This window comes from Schistocerca gregaria, chromosome 3 (genome assembly GCF_023897955.1).
Source record: "Schistocerca gregaria isolate iqSchGreg1 chromosome 3, iqSchGreg1.2, whole genome shotgun sequence".
Taxonomy (NCBI): Eukaryota; Metazoa; Arthropoda; class Insecta; order Orthoptera; family Acrididae; genus Schistocerca; species Schistocerca gregaria.
The window spans coordinates 734,364,029-734,384,017 of NC_064922.1; the positions used below are offsets into that span (position 1 = coordinate 734,364,029).

Consider the following 19,989-nt stretch of genomic DNA (forward strand, 5'->3'; position numbering starts at 1 on the left):
TCGTTCTGAATGTATCAGGATGTACTGTATTGATATGTGGAAGTCGCTGAATCCGAAATGGACCGTTATGAAGTAATGCAAATTTCTGACAGCTGTTCTTTGCTTTACAAGAAAATGGATGTGCTAGAGTTGAAACTTTTTGTCCAGCCTCGAATTTACTAATGTGACATACTTTCTTTCGTAGCATTTTTCTCTTCCCAGCTGCCTTTTTACAGCAGTAATTGCAATGTCAATTAATTCATGATGACGTAAACACCGTGTCGTGGGAAAAGAAATAAGTTCTTTTATTTCCCAGTGGATATTTATTCTTCAGAACTAAAGGTGGCGAGAGCAATGTTGAATGATTAGAAATTGAATTAATTTGTTCTGAAAAATCTGAATATATCTGTTCTATTCAGTTTGCTGTTTATGGTGATAAAGTCTACTTAGTTTTCGTGTCTCTTTCATTATTCTTTCACAAGGTTTGGCGGAAGTGTAGTACCTGGAAATAAAAATGAGTTTAATCTTTCTGCTGTACATTGTACGTGTCCAAGTTGCGGAACGAAATTGTGGTCCATTGTCAGATATAACCTTTTCTAATTATCCTACGAGTGGTAAAAAAGTTTTAGTTAATGCAGTTGAAACAGCTATAGCTGTAGCTCTGCGAAGTGGCGTAAAGGAAACAAATTTGGATGTCAGGTCCACTGCAACAGATACGTACGACAAACCTTTATTGCTCTAGAAGTATGAGGAGACACTTTCTTGTTCCGTAATGAGCAGAGAAGCCAAGTATAACTGTCTGGTTTTAAACGTTTGAAAAGGATATGATTCCTTACCAAGTAATGAAGTCTGATTTTCTTCCACACTGGATCCTTATCCCGTTCTTTGGCAATATCTTTTAATGCAGAGGACACAAAGTTTTCAAACGCAAATTGTTGGATGTAAAGAAGACTGAAGTTTTAGAAACCGTCAGCGGCTACGTTTTGTGTGCCTGGAATATCGATTACAGTAAAATTGAATTCTGTAGCCAAAGTTTCCATCGTCCCAGACGATAATGTGAAATTTAACGGATATGAGGAAATGAATCCATAGTGGCTTGGTTACACTTTCGTATGTTTATCATACAAGAAATAACGAAATTTTGTAAAAGCCCAGACGACTGATAATGCTACGAGTTCTGTAATAGAATAATTTCTTCCTGCTGAGGAAAGTACAGAACTGTCAGAGCAATACTTTTTTAGACTATCACTCCATTTCCTTCTGTTTCCTGGTAGAGATGAACCTCAAGGGCCGTTTTGGAGCTATCTGTTGCAATACGTGAATTTATGGAAAGATCTTGGTATGATAATACAAGAGCATTCAATAAAACACGTTTCGAATTCAGAAATTCGATTAGTGCCTGATCATTCCAGAACCAATTTGAGTTTTTACCACTTAGCTGACAAATTATTGTATATCCAAAGCCATAAAATGAATGAAACGCTTAAAAAACTGATGAGGCCAAACAATTTTGCAGTTGTTTTTTAATGATGGGTATACTGATGTCTCAGATAGCTTGAAGTTTATCTGGGTCAGGTTCATTCTGTCAACAGACACGATGTGGCCTAAAAACTTAATAGGTGATTTTCCAAACTCTTATTTACGTGGATTGACTGTAAAACCCTGGCATGAGAATGTATCCACTAGTGCATTCGATGTACTGCTGTGTTTATGCCAAGTTGCTTCTGCAATAAATATGTCGTATACAAATGTTGTGATCGTTTCTTTTAAATCAAATAGAAAAACGGTATTCATACCATGAATGAAAGCTGCTGCTGATGTGGTAAAGCAGAAAGGTAATTTGCAGAATTGATAATAATTACCAAAGCATAAGGAAGCAGTGTACTTACAACAATTGAGGTGAAGCTATATTTGCCAAAATCCAGACTTTAAAGCTAATGTCGAAAATTCTGTTACTCCATGGAAGTTTTGTAACAATTCATCAAGTGTCTGTGGTCTGTCTGTCGTGAATCTAACACAAACCCCAACAATTTGTCTTTTTTTGGGAACCATGTGTAATGGGCTGATATACGGACTTGCTGCCGGTTCAGTAAAGCCTTATGTGACCATGTATTCCGATTCTTCTTTCACTTTGTCTCTATAAATAAAAGATACTGAGTAATGCTTTGAAACAAAAGTCTTATGATGCTTGTCTTCATACACAAACCCTCGCATAGTACCAGATACATTGTCAACAACATGTAAATGCGATTGTAAAACTTCTGGTAACTGTTGTCTGTCTTCGTCTATTGCTGCTTCACAATTGTCTACCTTGGATTTGATTGCCTCTGAAACGTCGAAATTAGATTCTTCATCTGCATTGTCTGTAGGAAAAGATGTGTCAATGAAAAATTATGTATACCATTGTCTATTCTTTGTGTGTGAAAAAAATCTCTAATCTGTTTATTTCCTGTCCATCCATTGAAATGATCTGCTGAAACTGTAATGCAACTTGCGCGATATTGTTGTGTAATAGAATATAAGAGTCTTTAAAGTACAAAATCGCTTTGTATTCTGTCAAGAAATCCATACTTAGCATAACTTCAGTAGTTACAAGTGGGACTAACCAAAAATTGGTATAAAGTGTGTGACCATGTTTAGTAATTTTTAAGTGTGTCGATAGCTTTACATCTACTGCTTTTCCAGAATCAGCTCATCTAGCTTTAGTCTTTTGTAATGCGAATATAGGGCAAAAATTATACCCATTGCATTTATTAAATGCTGAATCACAAATCACTGTAACTGGAGATACAGAGTCAACTACTGCAATGAAATTACGTGGGTCAATTTGTATGTTTACAATGGGATGGAACGCATTCTTTTGCGGCCTTTCCTTTTCCTGCATCATTGAGTGAGACACGCTTAAAAAAATTAACTTGGATCAAGGATGTGGACATTGCTCTTAGGAAAAATATTACTTTAACAACTGTTTTTAAATTATCTGATATATTATTACTTGCATTAAATTCACGTTACAACACTCATTAACATTAACAAAGGGCCGCATTGATGCCAAATTCTTACTGTCACAAATGTTAGACAAATCATTAATAAACATGAAAAAACCTTATAGTGAACCTTTAGTGAGAAATCTAAACGTCCCTGATATAGATGTCTCATTTAACAATGATTCTAACTACTCGCGACTGCAGTGCCAATAAAAATAATATTACCTTCATTCTCTTCATATTTTTTTTCAATCTAAATCACTAATCAAATCCATCTCCTCTGTTTTACAGTATTCAAACACAAATTATTCTACTTAAACACAGATGCACTTAACTTTACGTCTGCGTTGCCACAAATCCTTTACTCGGCCTCTGTCTCACTGTTGCACTAACGATAGAACTTTCGCGCTCCTCGCTGTCCAGCAGCGATGACAAAAAGAAGCACATCTTCCAGCGGCACAGCTATTCTGATCAAAGACTGCACGCGAATAATAAGCGACTCAAAATTGTCGCTTACCGTCTAAGACCTCTATAGTACGTACAAATTGCAGAAATGCAAATAACAAACTCCCAACATATCTGTTTCAGTTTCACATTTTACAGCGAAAAACAGCATAGAAGGAAGAGTTGGGTATAGTGGGTTAATGTCTCGTCGACGACGAGGTAATCAGAGACAGAGCACAAAGCTCGGATTGGAAAAGAATACGGAGCGAAATCGGCCGTTTTCCTTTCTGAGGAACTATTCTGCCATTTACCTTAAGCAGTTTAGGGAAACCACAAGAAACTTATATTTGTATGTCGGACGAGTACTTGAACCGCTGTACTTCTGGATGCGAATGCAGTGCAATACCACTGGGCCTCTGCACTCTATAACATCAAAGAAACCAGTTATCGCGTTTCATTAGCAATTATTTTGATGACAAACACAGGGTCAGTCAGCCTACACTAAAGTCTAAGATACGCTACAGGCCATTAAAATTGCTACATCAAGAAGAAATACAGATGATAAACGGGTATTCATTGGACAAATATATTGTACTAGAACTGACATGTGATTACATTTTCACGCAATTTGGGTGCATAGATCCTAAGAAATCAGTACCCAGAACAACCACCTCTGGCCGTAATAACGGCCTAGATACGCCTGGGCATTGAGTCAAACAGAGCTTGGATGGCGTGTACAGGTACAGCTGCCAATGCAGCTTCAACACTATACCACAGTTCATCAAGAGTAGCGACTGGCATGTTGTGACTAGCCAGTTGCTCGGCCACCATTGACCAGGCGTTTTCAATTGGTGGGAGATCTGGATAATGTGCTGGCCAAGGCAGCAGTCAAACATTTTCTGTATCCAGAAAGACTCATACAGGACCTGCAACATGCGGTCGAGCATTATCCTGCTGAAATGTAGCGTTTCGCAGGGATCGAATTAAGGGTAGAGCCACGTGTCGTAACACATCTCAAATGTAACGTCCACTGTTCAAAGTGCCATCAATGCGAACAAGAGGTGACCGAGACGTGTAACCAATGGCACCCCATACCAACAGGCCGGGTGAAAGGCAGTATGGCGATGACGAATAGACGCTTCCAATGTGCGTTCACCGCGATGTCGCCAAACACGGATGCGACCATCATGATGCTGTAAACAGAACCTGGATTCATCCGAAAAAAAGTTATGTTTTGCCATTCGTGCACCCAGGTTCGTCGTTGAGTACACCATCGCAGGCGCTCCTGTCTGTGATGCAGCGTCAAGGGTAACCGCAGCCATGGCCTCCGAGCTGATTGTCCATGCTGCTGCAAACATCGTCGAAGTGTTCGTGCAGATGGTTGTTGTCTTGCAAACGTCCACATCTGTTGACTCAGGGATCGAGACGTGGTGGAAAAGATGTCTGTCATCTCGACTGCTAGTGATAAGAGGCCGTTGGGATCCAGTACGGCGTTTCGTATTACCCTCCTGAACCTACCGATTCCATATTCTGCTAACAGTCATTGCATCGCGACCAACGCGAGCAGCTATGTTGCGATACAATAACCGCAATCGCAATGGCTACAATCCGACCTTTATGAAAGTCGGAAACGTGATGGTACGCATTTCTCCTCCTTACATGAGGCATCACAACAACGTTTCACCAGGCAACGCCGGTCAACTGCTGTTTTTGTATGAGAAATCGGTTGGAAACTTTCCTCAAGTCAGCATGTGTAGGTGTCGCCACCGGCGCCAACCTTGTGTGAATGCTCTGAAAAGCTTATCATTTGCATATCACAGCATCTTCTTCCTGTCGGTTAAATTTCACGTCTGTAGCACGTCATCTTCGTGGTGTAGCAATTTTAATGGCCAGTAGTGTAGATACTTCATAGAAAGCATTTCATTACCGTCGGACCCAATCATGCTCTGTCAAATAATCCCAAAGTGTCCCCCTACACCTACATACATACATTTACTATATCCTCCCCCAATGAACCTTCAATCGACTCCCTCTCCCAGACAACGAAATCCGCCAGGATATTTATCTATCCCATCGACTCTAACTCTTCCTTCCCTATCCTTCAAGAACATGTTCCCCCTCCCCAAATCCCACCTTTTTCCCTCCTCCCATCCACTTCAGCACCTATCCTCATCTCCACACTTACAGCTCACCAAACACCTTCATTACATACCCGCTCTGAACGAGCATACAGAAGGCCTGACGTTAATCCTCATTCTAGTTCCCATTGCAGTCTCTCGAGATTCATTGAATGTGTAGTACTTTGAGATCTTCACATTGTTGTGTCATCTTTTATTTTATTTTTCGTTTAATTCAAGAACCTTAAAGTTAAATAGTTTATCTAGTCAACAGTTTTTTATACAGCGTAAGTGAGGAGGAAAGGTACATGCTTTGAGCACTGATCTGAAAAAAGCGTCATACGATAATTTGTCCTGTTATTGACAGTTTACGAGGAACTAATGAAAACAATGGGGGCAGGAAAAATGCACGTGATAGTAAGTGAAACAATATTATCTAATGTTTCGTTTAATAGTGTAAATTTCCTCAGTAAAAATGTTCAGCAAGTCCATCGTCAACTACAATGCATTTTACAGCTCCTGTAGACAGCTGCTGTATTGATCTGAGCTAATTCACAGGGACCTTTACTTGAGCACACGCCTGTAAAATACGAGCGAGAAGCTCCATGTACTAAGAAATGATATGGCTGTTGTTTCCATCAAAATGTCCGTAACAGGAGTAGCATCAGCCCAACTGGTGTACAAGTCAACTTCTGTGAAGAGATATCGGAACCCTACAGCTGGAAGCAGCAGGCCCACTAAGTCAATGTGTATGCGGAAAAAAAGTGTGGTTTCAGAAAAATAACCTACAGGTATTGTCAGTAAAGAGAGCACTGTATAGCCTGACGTCGCTTGGTTGTATTCGCATGTGAGTGCTGGTGAAGAAGGCCATTCGAATGACACACGTGATTTTCAAACAGTTGTATGTTGGAAACAGTTAATAAAATGGTATATGTTCATTCGAAAATTTTTGTTCTTCCACAAATACTATCACCCCTCAAAGCATGTATCTTTGTGCCTGACTCACCCCGTATACAGTTAATGTAAATTATCATTATTATTATTCACGTTTGGGCCCTACTGGACCACACGATATACAACAAGGAAAATTTTCGAAGTTTTGTTTTAGCTCTTCTTTGAGCCGATTAATGTAAAGCATCGTTATTATTATTCACGTTTGGGCCCTATTGGACCACACGATATACAAGAAGGCAATTTTTCGAATTTTTGTTTTAGATCTTCTTTGTGCCGATATTAGCTCCATTATCCCAGAATGGGACCTTTTCCGTTCATCAAGCCAAGTTTTTCCAGTCTTCTTGAGTTTTTCTAACACGGCAACTGTCCAGTGGTCAAATTTCTGCCTAATAATATTCGTGCCTGGTATGTCAAGTTGTATTACTCCTCCTTCATTCAGGCCCACCGATCCATTTTATTGTTTCAGTTTTGTAGCCGAGACGGCGTAAGTTGAACCCTGACTGTTGCAATGCACTGGATGTGGCAGCATCGTACATAGCTCAACGAATCACTTCACGCGAGTTTCTGAACATCTCCATGACAACGCCTCCGTGTTGCCGGAGCTCTGTAGAGGTCCTTTTTTCCGCCTGCAGTCGTTTACGTTTCTTAGTTGAAAGCTGGCAACAGTTCTGCGAGCTATCAGAGACCTTCTAATGCCGTCTCGACTGTAGCTTTACTGTAGTTTTCGAAGAGTTCCATAACCTGTGTAGTTGATTGGGTTGGTTCCATTTTTTTAATATACCCATTCAGTTTATTCTGCATTTTTTTAATTTCCAGTTTTATAATTAACTCTTAATCTCTGTGTTACTTGTCAGCATAATTTGGACCTAAAACTTTCGTGATTACTTTTCGTTTACTCATTTTTTTTATAAAGTTGATCCCTTAAATGTCTCAGAATATGCCCTATCAACTAATCGCTTCTTCTAGTCAGATTGTGCCCCCAATTCTGTTCAATAGCTCCTCATTATTTGCATGATCTACTCATTTAATTTTCAACATTCTTGTGTAGAGCTACGTTTCAGAAGCCTCTGTTCTCTTCTTGTCTAAACCATTTATTGTCCATGTTTCACTTCCATACATGGCTACACCCCATTCAAATACTTTCACAAAAGAGTTCCTAACACATAATCTATATTCGATGCACTTCAGAAGTACTTTTTCAGAAGTACTTTTCCTGTCTTTGCCAGTCTGCATTTTATATCCTCTCTACTTGGGCAACTATCAGTTATTTTTCTGCCCATATAACAAAACTCATCTACTACTTTAAGTGCTTCGCTTCCCAATCTAATACCATCAGTATCAACTAATTTCATTCGATTAGATTCCACTATCCTTGTCTTGCTTTTGTTGATGTTCATCTCATAATTATCTTTCAAGACATTGTTCATCTCAATCAACTGATGTTCCTTGTCTTGCTGTCTCTCTCAGAATTACAGTGTCATCGTCAAACGTCAAAGTTTTGATTTCTTTCCCCTGAACTTTAGTTCCTACTCCAAATTTTTCTTTGGTTTTCTTTACTGATCATGCTCAGTGTACTGACTGAATAACATGGGCGACAGGCTACAGTCCTCTCTCACGCTCTTCTCAACCACTGCTTCACTTTCATGGCCCTCGCCTATTATAACTACTGTCTAGTTTCTGTGCGAGTTGTAAACAGTTTTTCGCTCCCTCTGTTTTTTACCCATGCTACATTCTGCATTTCAAAGAGAGTATTGTCAAAAGCATTTACTAATTCTGAAAGTACTATAAACGTAGATTTGTCTTTCCTTAACCTATCTTCTAAGATAAGTCAAGAGTCAATATTGTGTCACGTGTTCCTACAATTCTCTGGAATCCAAACTGATCTTCTCCGACGTTCTGTGCCAGTTTTCTCCTTCTTCTATAAGGAAATCGTGACTTATTAAGCTGATAGTTCGGTAATATTCATATCTGCCAGCACCTGCTTTCTTTGGAAGTGCAATTACCTGTATTACACACATCAAAAAAAGGTTTGCATCACCCCGGTTCCCAGAACTCCCGAAGCTAGACGTTGAGTGGATATTGCATCACAGACAGAGTCCCTTTGACTGTTCACACATGTCACTAAACCCGCCCAAAGATGTAAAAAACCACACATGAGCAGCGCCTATTAGACGGAGGGGGTCCGATAGCCGATCGGTTCCAGTCATTCCACCAGGAAGGAGGTACACGGCTCATGTTGTCTATAGTTCAACCATGGCTAGACGGTCAATACCGCGGTTCGATCGCGTCCGCATTGTTACTTTGTGCCAAGAAGGGCTCTCAACAAGGGATGTGTCCAGGAGTCTCGGAGTGAACAAAAGCGATGTTGTTCTGGCATGGAGGAGACACAGAGAGACAGGACCTGTCGATGACATGCCTCGCTCAAGTCGCCCAAGGGCTACTACTGCAGTGGGTGACCGCTAACTACGGATTATGGTTCGGAGGAACCCTGACAGCAACGGCACCTTGTTGAATAATGCTTTTCGTGCAGCCACAGGACGTCGTGTTAAGACTCAAACTGTGCTGAATGATACGCCATTCGCTCCTGACTTCCATGGCGGGGACCATCTTTGCAACCACGACACAATGCAGCGCGGTACAGATGGGCCCAACAACATTCCGAATGGACCGCTCAGGATTGGCATCACATTTTCTTCACCGATGAGACCAGACAATCGCCGGAGACGTGTTTGGAGGCAGCTCGGTCAGACTGAACGCCTTAGACACATGTCCAGCGAGTGCAGCAAGGTGGAGGTTCCCTGCTGTATTGGGGTGGCATTATGTGGAGCCGACGGACGCCGCTGGCGGTCATGGAAGGCCCCATAACAGCTGTACGATACGTGAATGCCATCCTCCGACCGATAGTGCAACCATATTGGCAGCATAATGGCGAGCCATTTGTCTTCATGGATAACAATTCGCGCCCCCATCGTGCACATCTTGTGAATGACTTCCTTTAGGATAACGACATCGCTCATCTAGAGTGGCCAGCATGTTCTCCAGACCTGAACCCTATCGGACATGCCTGGGCAGCGCCTAGAACCGCTCGGCCACATCTGCGGGCCGGAATATATGATAAACACTGATAAGAAGAAGGGACTGGATAGTAGGACATCTGTTAAAACATCAGGGAATTACTTCCATGGTACTAGAGGGTATTGTAGAGATTAAAAACTGTGAAAGAAAAAAGAGATTGTAACATAGCCAGCAAATAAACGAGGGCGTTGGTTGTAAACGCTACTCTCAGGTGAAGTGGTTGACAGAAAAGAGGAATTCGCTGCGGGCTGCATCAAATCAGTCAGAAGACTAGGGACAACAAGAAAAAAATACTACCAGCGCAATTAAGGGATCTAACTTTCCACGCTCCGATTCACAGAACGCCAGTATTATTTCTCTTGATGACAAGATCCTCCTGAGAAGTACCTACCCGTAGATCCGAATGGGGGACTATTTTACCACCGGAATATTTTACACAAGAGGATGCCATCATAATACAACCATACAATATCGGTGCATGCTCTCGGGAAAAATTACAGCTGTAGTTTCCCTTCGCTTTCAAGCAGTTCGCAGTTCCAGCACAAGACAGTTTTGGTTGGTAACACAAGGCCGAATCAGTCAGTCGTGCAGACTATTGCCCCCTCAAGTTCTGGAAAGGCTGCTACCACTCTTCAGGAACCACACTTTTATCTGCCCTCTCAACTAATACCCCTCCGTTGTGGCTGCTCCTGCGGTATCACTATGTGTATCGATGAGGCGGGCAAATCATCCCACCGATGTGGTAAGGTCCATGGTTTATACAGGATTCAAGGGAGATGAAAAAATATATAGAAAGTAAGAATGTAAAATGCTCGAGTTAATAGATTATATTAGCTCATCTTGTGCTTCAAGCCTCTTCTTAACAAGTGGAGCACTTACATGCTTTAAAAAATTAATACACTGCTTCAATAGAAACCCTTTTGTTCTGAATGTGGGCAACATTCTTTTATTCATTTGCAGAATGCATGACAACACCGTGGTCGGACTGGGGTCCGTGTTCGGTGACCTGCGGAAGTGGACACATGCTGCGGCAGCGGTCTTTCGTCGATATCCAGAGGTCCGACGCCAGTGGCTGTAAACAGAAGCTCACGTCCAGGAAGGCGTGTACAGCGGCGCATCGCAGCTGCAAGTAAGCGCCCGCTACAACCAGCGCTGAGAAAGATAAAACAGATCTTCTTTTCAGGTCTACAGTTTATAACTTAATATGGGGTGTGCCATAAAGAGCGCAGTCTTTAATTTGAGGAGTGCCATAAAAACGCAGTTTTTAATTTCACAATAAAATACACAGTTTACTTAAAAATTGTTAGTGTTATTATGTCAATATTAAACAAAAAGACTGCAATTAAACACGAAAAAAAACCATGTCCTCCATGGCTTCGTCTGCACACAAAATTTTCGACGACTCTAGATAAAAGTTCCGTTTGAATTTTACCCAGGGCACATTTAATTTCTGCCTTAACTTGAGGGATGGTTCGTGGATTGCTCAGAAAGACAAGATTTGACATTCCTCTAAGAAAATGTCACTTCGTGCTATATCACACGATCTCGGTGGCCAGTTCTGATCGCCATTGCGAGATATGAGACGAGCAGGGAATCTTTCTCTTAGCACCCTTGTTGTTTCAACGGTAGAGTGCAGGTTGACCCATCCTGTTGGAAGCTATAAATTTAAGCTTTGAAATTATCCAAAACAACCGTTTCAGAGTCTTCTGGTGCCCACATTTGCAGATGCCAACAGCGAATTGTAGTTCCATACAACCTTGCTCCATAAAATTGCAATATTACGTGCTCTTTTATAGTTTGTAATTGCGACAATCTGTTTCCTTTGAAACGAGCTCCGGCTCAACCTGTTGCTAGACACATACCTTAGAATTAATCTGCACTTTGATTTACTTTTATTGCGCTTATAGCATCTCATTGGTTTGCTGTAGCAATGAAGCCACGCTTGTAACAATCTTCGTAAAAGTTCTGTGAAATGCTCTCATCAGTATCTAGTAATACACTGGGCCTCATCTGTGTAGGTAGAGATAGTTCGTATTCACTGTGACTTGTTTCTCTGGAGATGAACGTCGTGTACCGCTTGAACAGTCACCTTCAAGTTCGCGTTCTTCCTGTCCTTCACAGTCAGTATATCTGCCCAGCGAAACGGCATGTATTTCTACTTCATTCCAGTTATATTTCTGAATTGATATGTTATAAAATAAAAAATCCCCCCATGAACCATGGACCTTACTGTTGGTGGGGATGCTTGCATGCCGCAGCGATGCAGATAGCCGTACCGTAGGTGCAACCACAACAGAGGGGTATCTGTTGAGAGGCCAGACAAACGTGTGGTTCCTGAAGAGGGGCAGCAGCCTTTTCAGTAGTTGCAGGGGCAACAGTCTGGATGATTGACTGATCTGACCTTGTAACACTAATCAACACTTTTCAGTAGTTGCAGGGGCAACAGTCTGGATGATTGACTGATCTGACCTTGTAACACTAATCAAAACGGTCTTGCTGTGCTCGTACTGCGAACGGCTGAAAGCAAGGGGAAACTGCAGCCGTAATTTCTCCCGAGTGCATGCAGCTTTACTATATGGTTACATTATGATGGCGTCCTCTTGGGTAAAATATTCCGAAGATAAAACAGTCCCCCATTCGGATCTCCGGGTGGGGACTACTCAGGAGGACGTTGTTATCAGGAAAAAGAAAACTGGCGTTCTACGGATCGGAGCGCGGAATATCAGATACCTTAATCGAGCACGTAGGTTAGAAAATTTAAAAAGGGAAATGGATAGGTTAAAGTTAGATATAGTGGGAATTAGTGAAGTTCGGTGGCAGGAGGAACAAGACTTCTGGTCAGGTGAATACAGGGTTATAAACACAAAATCAAATAGGGGTAATGCAGGAGTAGGTTTAATAATGAATAACAAAATAGGAGTGCGGGTAAGCTACTACAAACAGCATAGTGAACGCATTCTTGTGGCCAAGATAGATACGAAGCCCACCCCTACCACAGTAGTACAAGTTTATATGGCAACTAACTCCGCAGGTGGATAAGAGATTGATGAAATGTATGATGAAATAAAAGAAATTATTCAGATAGTGAAGGGAGACGAAAATTTAATTGTCATGGGTGACTGGAAGTCGATAGTAGGAAAAGGAAGACAAGGAAACATAGTAGGTGAATATGGAATGGCGCTAAGGAACGAAAGAGGAAGCCGCCTGCTAGAATTTTGCACAGAGCATAACTTAATCATAGATAACACTTGTTTCAAGAATCATAAAAGAAGGTTGTATACATGGAAGAAGCCTGGAGATATTGGCAGGTTTCAGATAGATTATATAATGGTAAGACAGACATTCAGGAACCAGGTTTTAAATTGTAGGACATTTCCAGGGGCAGATGTGGACTCTGACCACAGTCTATTGGTAATGAACTGTAGATTAAAACTGAAGAAACTGAAAAAGGTGGGAATTTGAGGAGATGGGACCTGGATAAACTGAAAGAAACAGAGGTTATAGAGAGCTTTAGGGAGAATATTAGGGAACGATTGATGAGAATGGGGGAAAGAAATACAGTAGAAGAAGAATGGGTAGCTTTGAGAGATGAAATAGTGAAGGTAGCAGAGGATCAAGCAGGTAAAATGACGAGGGCTAGTAGAAATCCTTGGGTAACAGAAGAGACATTGAATTTAATTGATGAAAGGAGAAAATGTAAAAATGCAGTAAATGAAGCAGGCAAAAAGGAATACAAACGTCTCAAAAATGAGATCGACAGGAAGTGCAAAATGGCTAAGCAGGGATGGCTAGAGAACAAATGTAAGGATGTAGAGGCTTATCTCACTAGGGGTAAGATGGATACTGCCTACAGGAAGATTAAAGAGACCTTTTGAGAAAAGAGAAGCACTGCCATGAATATCAAGAGCTCAGACGGAAGCCCAGCTCTAAGCAAAGAAGGGAAAGAAGAAAGGTGGAAGGAGTATATAGAGGGTCTATATAAAGGCGATATTCTTGAGGACAATATTATAGAAATGGAAGAGAATGAATACGAAGATAAAATAAGAGATATGATAGTCCATGAAGAGTTTGACAGAGCACTGAAAGACCTGTCGAAACAAGACCCTGGGAGCAGAAAACATTCCATTAAAACTACTGACAGCCTTGGGAGAGCCAGGCCCAACAAAACTCTACCATTTATTGAGCAATATGTATGAGACAGGCGATATATCCTCAGACTTCAAGAAGAATATAATAATTCCAATCCCAAAGAAAGCAGGTGTTACAGATGTGAAAATTATCGAACTATCAGTTTAATAAGCCACGGCTGCAAAATACTAACATGAATTCTTTACAGACGAATGGAAAAACTGGTAGAATCTGACCTCGGGGATGATCAGTTTGTATTCCGTAAAAAGGATGGAACACGTGAGGCAGTACTGACCCTACGACTTATCTTAGAAAATAGGTTAAGGAAACGCAAATGTACGTATCTAGCATTTGTAGACTTACAGAAAGCTTTTGACAATGTTTCATATTCTGAAGGTAGCAGGGGAAAATACAGGGAGCAAAAGGCTATTTACAACATGTACAGAAACCAGATGGCAGTTTTAAGAGTCGAGGGGCATGAAAGGGAAGCAGTGATTGGGAAGGGAGTGACACAGGGTTGTAGCCTATCTCCGATATTATTCAATCTGTATATTGAGCAAGCAGTAAAGGAAACAAAAGAAAAATTTTCAGTAGGAAATCCACGGAGAAGAAATAAAAACTTTGAGGTTCGCCGATGACATTGTAAATCTGTCAGAGACAGCAAAGGACCTGGAAGAGCAGCTGAAAGGAATGGACAGAAAACGAGGATAATGGACTGTAGCCGAATCAAATCGGGTGATGCTGCGGAAATTAGATTAGGTAATGAGACGCTTGAAGTGCTAAATGAGTTTTGCCATTTGGGGAGCAAAATAACTGATGATGGTCGAAGTAGAGAGGATATAAAATGTAGACTGGCAATGGCAAGGAAAGCGTTTCTGAAGAAGAGAAATTTGTTAACATCGAGTGTAAATTTAAGGGTCAGGAAGTCGTTTCTGAAAGTATTTGTATGGGGTGTAGCCATGAATGGAATTGAAACGTGGACGATAAATAGTTTAGACAAGAAGCTTTCTAAATGTGGTGCTACAGAAGAATGCTGAAGATTAGATGGGTAGATCACATAACTAACGAGGGGGTACTGAATAGAATTGTAGAGAAGATAAATTTGTGGCACAACTTGACTAGAAGAGGGAATAGGTAGGTAGGACATATTCTGAGGCATCAAGGGATCACCAATTTAGTATTTGAGGGCAGCGTGGAGGGCAAAAATCGTAGAGGGAGACCAAGCGATGAATACACTAAACAGATGTAGGTTGCAGTAGGTACTGGGAGATGAAGAAGCTTGCACAGGATAGTGTAGCATTGAGAGCTGCTTCAAACCAGTCTCTGGACTGAAGACCACAACAGAAACATAATACATCCGCGAACTCTCTATCCCTGGCCCCCATTTCATTGTCACATTCAGCACATAGGTACTTTGTCCTAATACGGGGTGTTGAAAAAATCTCTCCGTAGCGCCATATGATTGTCAGCCGCGCGTGCCGTATGCCGCAGTAAATATACCGAAATGAAACTCACTGAGATACAAGTTATTAATTTATTGAATATTCATTTTTACTGACGCTGGCTACGATAAACGTAACAGTGAAATGTTGGGAGAGTCCACTTGAAGGGAAGTAACCCAGGCAGGCGAACAATCTTAACGGCACTGCGGAGAGACTTTTTTAACATCCTGTATTTAGACCACATTCGTAGGATTAATTCTCTTCATGATGTCACTGTACACAATTTACGTAGTAACAGGCATGCGAACTCTCCAAGACACACATTCGTATTGCAGTTGTACCACTGACGCAATTCAAGCATTTGTCAGCGCAGCAGTAACATGACACAGTCTGATGGCGCTAGCTGTTTTGCATGGAAATGATACAGACCACTGTTGTTTTTATGCTCAAGTGTTAGTCTAAGCACATTTCCATGTTGTTCCAAGCTTTCGAGGTCGAAAGGTGTCACTTGTATTAGTTGCTTTTGTTGGCTGCCTCTACTCTTCCCAACAGGGGACTGTTCGTCCGCATCAGTAGCTACGCGTCAACACAGCGGATTGTTAACCGCACCGACTTGGGTCGGAGATTTTCTCCGCCTGGGGATTGGGTGTTGTGTTGTCCTTACGCTCGCATCGTCATAATAGACATTCCATTCTTGAGATGACTGTATGGTCACGTCCCAAACGCCAATAAACCTAAGAAAAAAAAGAAGAAAAATACGGGCTTGCCCTGCCGTTGCACCTATACAGACAATTTTTAAAAACATGGCTCTATAACTACATGATCTACCTATCAGAAGGACTAGTTTGTGATTGGAGACAAAAGATGATAGACGACATCATGGCAAGCGGACACTACGTAGATCTGAAGAGGATGCCAGAAGACAGGAGAGCATGGAGAATTACCATGTAGAGCCGGTCTTTTTGGCGGAAAGATGACATCAGAAGTAAGTCTATCCACATTTTCCCCTTTTTCTTACTTTGCCAATTTTTGCCCTTAATCAGTCCTTGCTCTCACAGAATTAAGTTTTAGTGCTTGAGGTTCATTAGGTTCAAAAAGATTATTCCAGCACTTTCTGCTTTCATTTTCTTGTGTCTCCATATATATATATATATAATTTTTTTTACTGCGTTTGCGACTGCTGTTGCTTAAAGGTTCCTTGACAGGGGTATCAGCTAGACAGAAAATGCAAAATATTGCGTAAATGTGACCCAGAGAACTGTTTAAAAATGTCCGCAGCTCGTGGTCGTGCGGTAGCGTCTCGCTTCCCACGCCCGGGTTGATGACTGATGACCATAGATGTTAAGTCCCACAGTGCTCAGAGCCATTTCAACTGTGTAAATGTGCCCCATCGCCATGTTTGAATTAGTTTCGGAACTACAGTAGTCACTTTCAGGCTTTCTGATTACCCAAGTGTACCTTTTAAAGTAGAATAGTCTCCTGTAAATGAACATATATTTATCTATTCTCAGTTCTAAAATGTATGCTCCCTAGGAGCTTCAATATTTGAGTTACAAAATGTTATTACCTTGCACAAAACAAAAAGATGTTCTTCGCGCTAAGGCGTTAACTCAGCCGGTGCTGTGAAGTTCGTGAGACGCCTCAGTGTGTGTCATTACTAATCTTCTATTGCCGGTAGCGCTCTAGCAAGAAAGGTGGTCTGCGAAAACGTGCCCCGTGCATAAACGTAGCCCGTGCGTAAACGTGCACAGGTGTCTACATGTTTGTCGAAGTGTAGGGCAACAGTAATGGCAAAATTGAAACTATGAGAGCAGGTCGCGAGTAGTGTCTGGTGCGCGGCCCGGAAAAAAAAAAAAAAAAAAAAAAAAAAAAAAAAAAAAAAAAACACTTCGTTTTCGAGTTTCGGTCCGCCATATAGCTTTAAACTGACAAGACTTTTCAAATCACCGTGCACTTCGTTGAAGACTAAAAGTTCTGGGGACAGCTATAACGTTTGGCTAAAAAGTTCTCGGGGAAATTACCACTTCTAAATCCGATAAAGTCCCAAGCTTTTTGATGACTGAATCGATTATGGCCGTCAGGAGCTAACAAGGGGGGGGGGGGGGGGGGGTCTGACATGCAGGTCACCGATTTTGAATAAGTTTTGCAACGACAAAATAAAGGGACGCGTATTTTGACTTTTTGCTATATGTATGAAGCTGGTATCTCTACGGATATCATTGGTGATCTTGCAGCTCTCGAAGAATGAAGTTATAATGAAATCTAGATCTTTCGCTGCTTACAGGCGTTGATGTAAGCAGGAGGTCCCGGGTTCGAGTCCCGATCTGGGCACACATTTTTCAACTGTTCCCGTTGATATTTATCAACGCCTGTAAGCAGCGAAACATCTAGATTTCATTGTAGCTTCATTTTGCTACATGCTCCCTAGTTGTTGAAAAAAGTGGATGTCAAAGATGATGTTCGAAAATCGTATTTTCAATGCTATAAATGGATAGATCGCGTAAAAACAAACACTTTTATTAATACAATATGAGGTCCAAACTTAACAATGTTAGAGTTATTACCGTTTTTTGTTTCCATGTTATAGCTAGGGAAACCAATCAATCCTTGCGTCTAATCGAGCGAGATCGCGCGTTAGCGGTCAAGGCGTTAAATTACCAAACCGCTAGCCCGTGTTCGATTCTTGGTCTTAACATTTTTTGAACTCGTTATTTTTTAGTTGTATCTGACAATATTCTAATTTTGGAAATATCTTTCTTTACCTTTTTTTTAAAATAAGACGTCAGCCAGAGTGATTAATAACGAAGTAATTATATACAATGCATTGACAGTTATTTTCACTGAGATGCATGACGGACTACGATAGGAATTTCGTAGTTGATCATGTGACATCACAGCAGAGCAGAGAGGTACAAAATAGGGAGAATGCTATCAAAATTCCTGCGTCGTTCAATAACCAACTGACTGCGCCTGTCTTTTCAAGATGTGCTTTTATCCACTTAGTGCTCATCCAAATTAATATCTGATAGGTTTGTTTTCAACAACGTGAATCAGATATGTTTTTCAGTGCACCGGAAAATGTCAATGCGGTAAAAGTTTTTTCGTGTCTTGCGCATGGTGCAAGAAAGATTCATGTGTCACCAGTTTCTGTGAAATGTTTCATCCCACTGCTTGCGATAACGCTCAAGAATAGACTATCAGTTAGGAGTACGTTAAAGTATACTTTAGGTGTATTTTTGCACGATGTATCACGTTGAAAAAACTGTCAGTACATTACGTATACTCATTTGATTATTTATCACATTTTCCGATATCTTAATTTAAAAAAATCATTACCAGAATATTATCATATACACCAATAAATAAAAAATCGAATGAAGAAAAATCACGGCCATGAATTGAAAACAGACCAGCAGTTCGGTAGTCCAATGCCTTGACCGGTGGACCTCCAAGCTCGATTTGTCACACACATAGAATGACGGGTATCCTAGTAATACCATGAAAACACAAAAGCGTCAGTTATTCCGCGTTATTAACTTTGGACCCCATATCATACTAATGAAAATGTTTGTTCTTAGACGATCTTTCGATGTATATCATTTGCGATATGATTTTCCGGCATCTACCCTGACCTCGATTTTTATAAAAACTAGGGAGTGTCGGGCAAAAAGCCGGAACACGAGTCTCTCTATTTTGAGGAAGGATCGTCTTTGCTAAACTTGAGCAACATGGCTTACCGGCCCTCCCCTTTAGCCCCTGAAGGCTTTGGTGAAGGTAGTTATAGAAATCTTGAAATTTTAGCCAAATTTAACTGAATACTTGTTATTCACGGGCTCCAGCACGGAAGACTCGGCAGCCGTAACGCTTGTTTGTCTCGCCCACCAGGTCCCTGCCCCAGGAGTGGGAGTGCGAACTCTCTGAGTGGTCTGAGTGGTCGGCATGTAGCAACAAGTGCGGCCCGGGCGCCCAGATGAGGAGCCGCCAGTACAAACACTCGCACTACCAGAAGAAGTGCAAAGTGCAGAGAAACGCCCCCAAGCTGCAGCAGACCATCACCTGCTTCGGCAAGGAATCTGACGACTGCAGCACGACTTCTGAAGACGAGGAAGAGTTTCTAAATGTGAGTACTCCGTCAACAAACATTTTCTATCCTGGACTATGCTTTTCGAAATCAGTTCTCTAGTTTTACTTAACAGTTGTTTTGGAACTACTGTTTACTTATGTTACTCAAGCTTAAAAACCACCTTCATGCCTACGGTGCTTTCAGTTTCGTGTTACTTTATCTCCTGAACCACACAGGGCACTCGAGCAGAAATCTTAGCAATGTGATCTATCCTGTTAGAAATATTCGGCAGCAAAAAATTAAATAAAAATTAAAAAAACTAAAGAAAATTAGTGCATCCTTTTAGAGGTTTCCAGTTCACTCAAGATTTATTGTTGCAACAGTGCATATGAAGTACATGAAATGATGACATTTACAGATTAACAACATACGCAGCCGGCCGGAGTGGCCGTGCGGTTCTGGGCACTACTGTCTGGAGCCGAGCGACCGCTACGGTCGCAGGTTCGAATCCTCCCTCGGGCATGGATGTTTGGGATGTCCTTAGGTTAGTTAGATTTAATTAGTTCTAAGTTCTAGGCGACTGATGATCTCAGAAGTTAAGTCGCATACCGCTCAGAGCCATTTGAACCATTCGAACAACATACGCGGTTCTGAGGTACCAGGTATCGACCCATGCTGAAACGTCTGTATGAGTATGTGGTGAAGCCTCCACGGGTGGCAACGGAGTCACTGACTCTGGCATCCAGCAGATGGTGCGGATGGCGAATACTGTCCTGGATACGTTGTGCCACGCCCGCTCG

The 19,989-nt window shown here is 41.4% G+C and overlaps 1 protein-coding gene across 4 annotated transcripts in view; it reads left to right on the forward strand.

The window, feature by feature from the left end:
- Nucleotides 1-19,989, forward strand: part of LOC126353778 (spondin-1-like) — a 577,109-nt gene that overhangs the window by 361,678 nt on the left and 195,442 nt on the right. For all 4 annotated transcript variants that reach the window (XM_050002859.1, XM_050002861.1, XM_050002863.1 and 1 more), the window contains exons 9-10: nucleotides 10,517-10,685; nucleotides 19,012-19,246. In XM_050002859.1, the coding sequence (XP_049858816.1) occupies nucleotides 10,517-10,685; nucleotides 19,012-19,246 (404 nt within the window). The remainder of the gene's footprint in view (nucleotides 1-10,516; nucleotides 10,686-19,011; nucleotides 19,247-19,989) is intronic.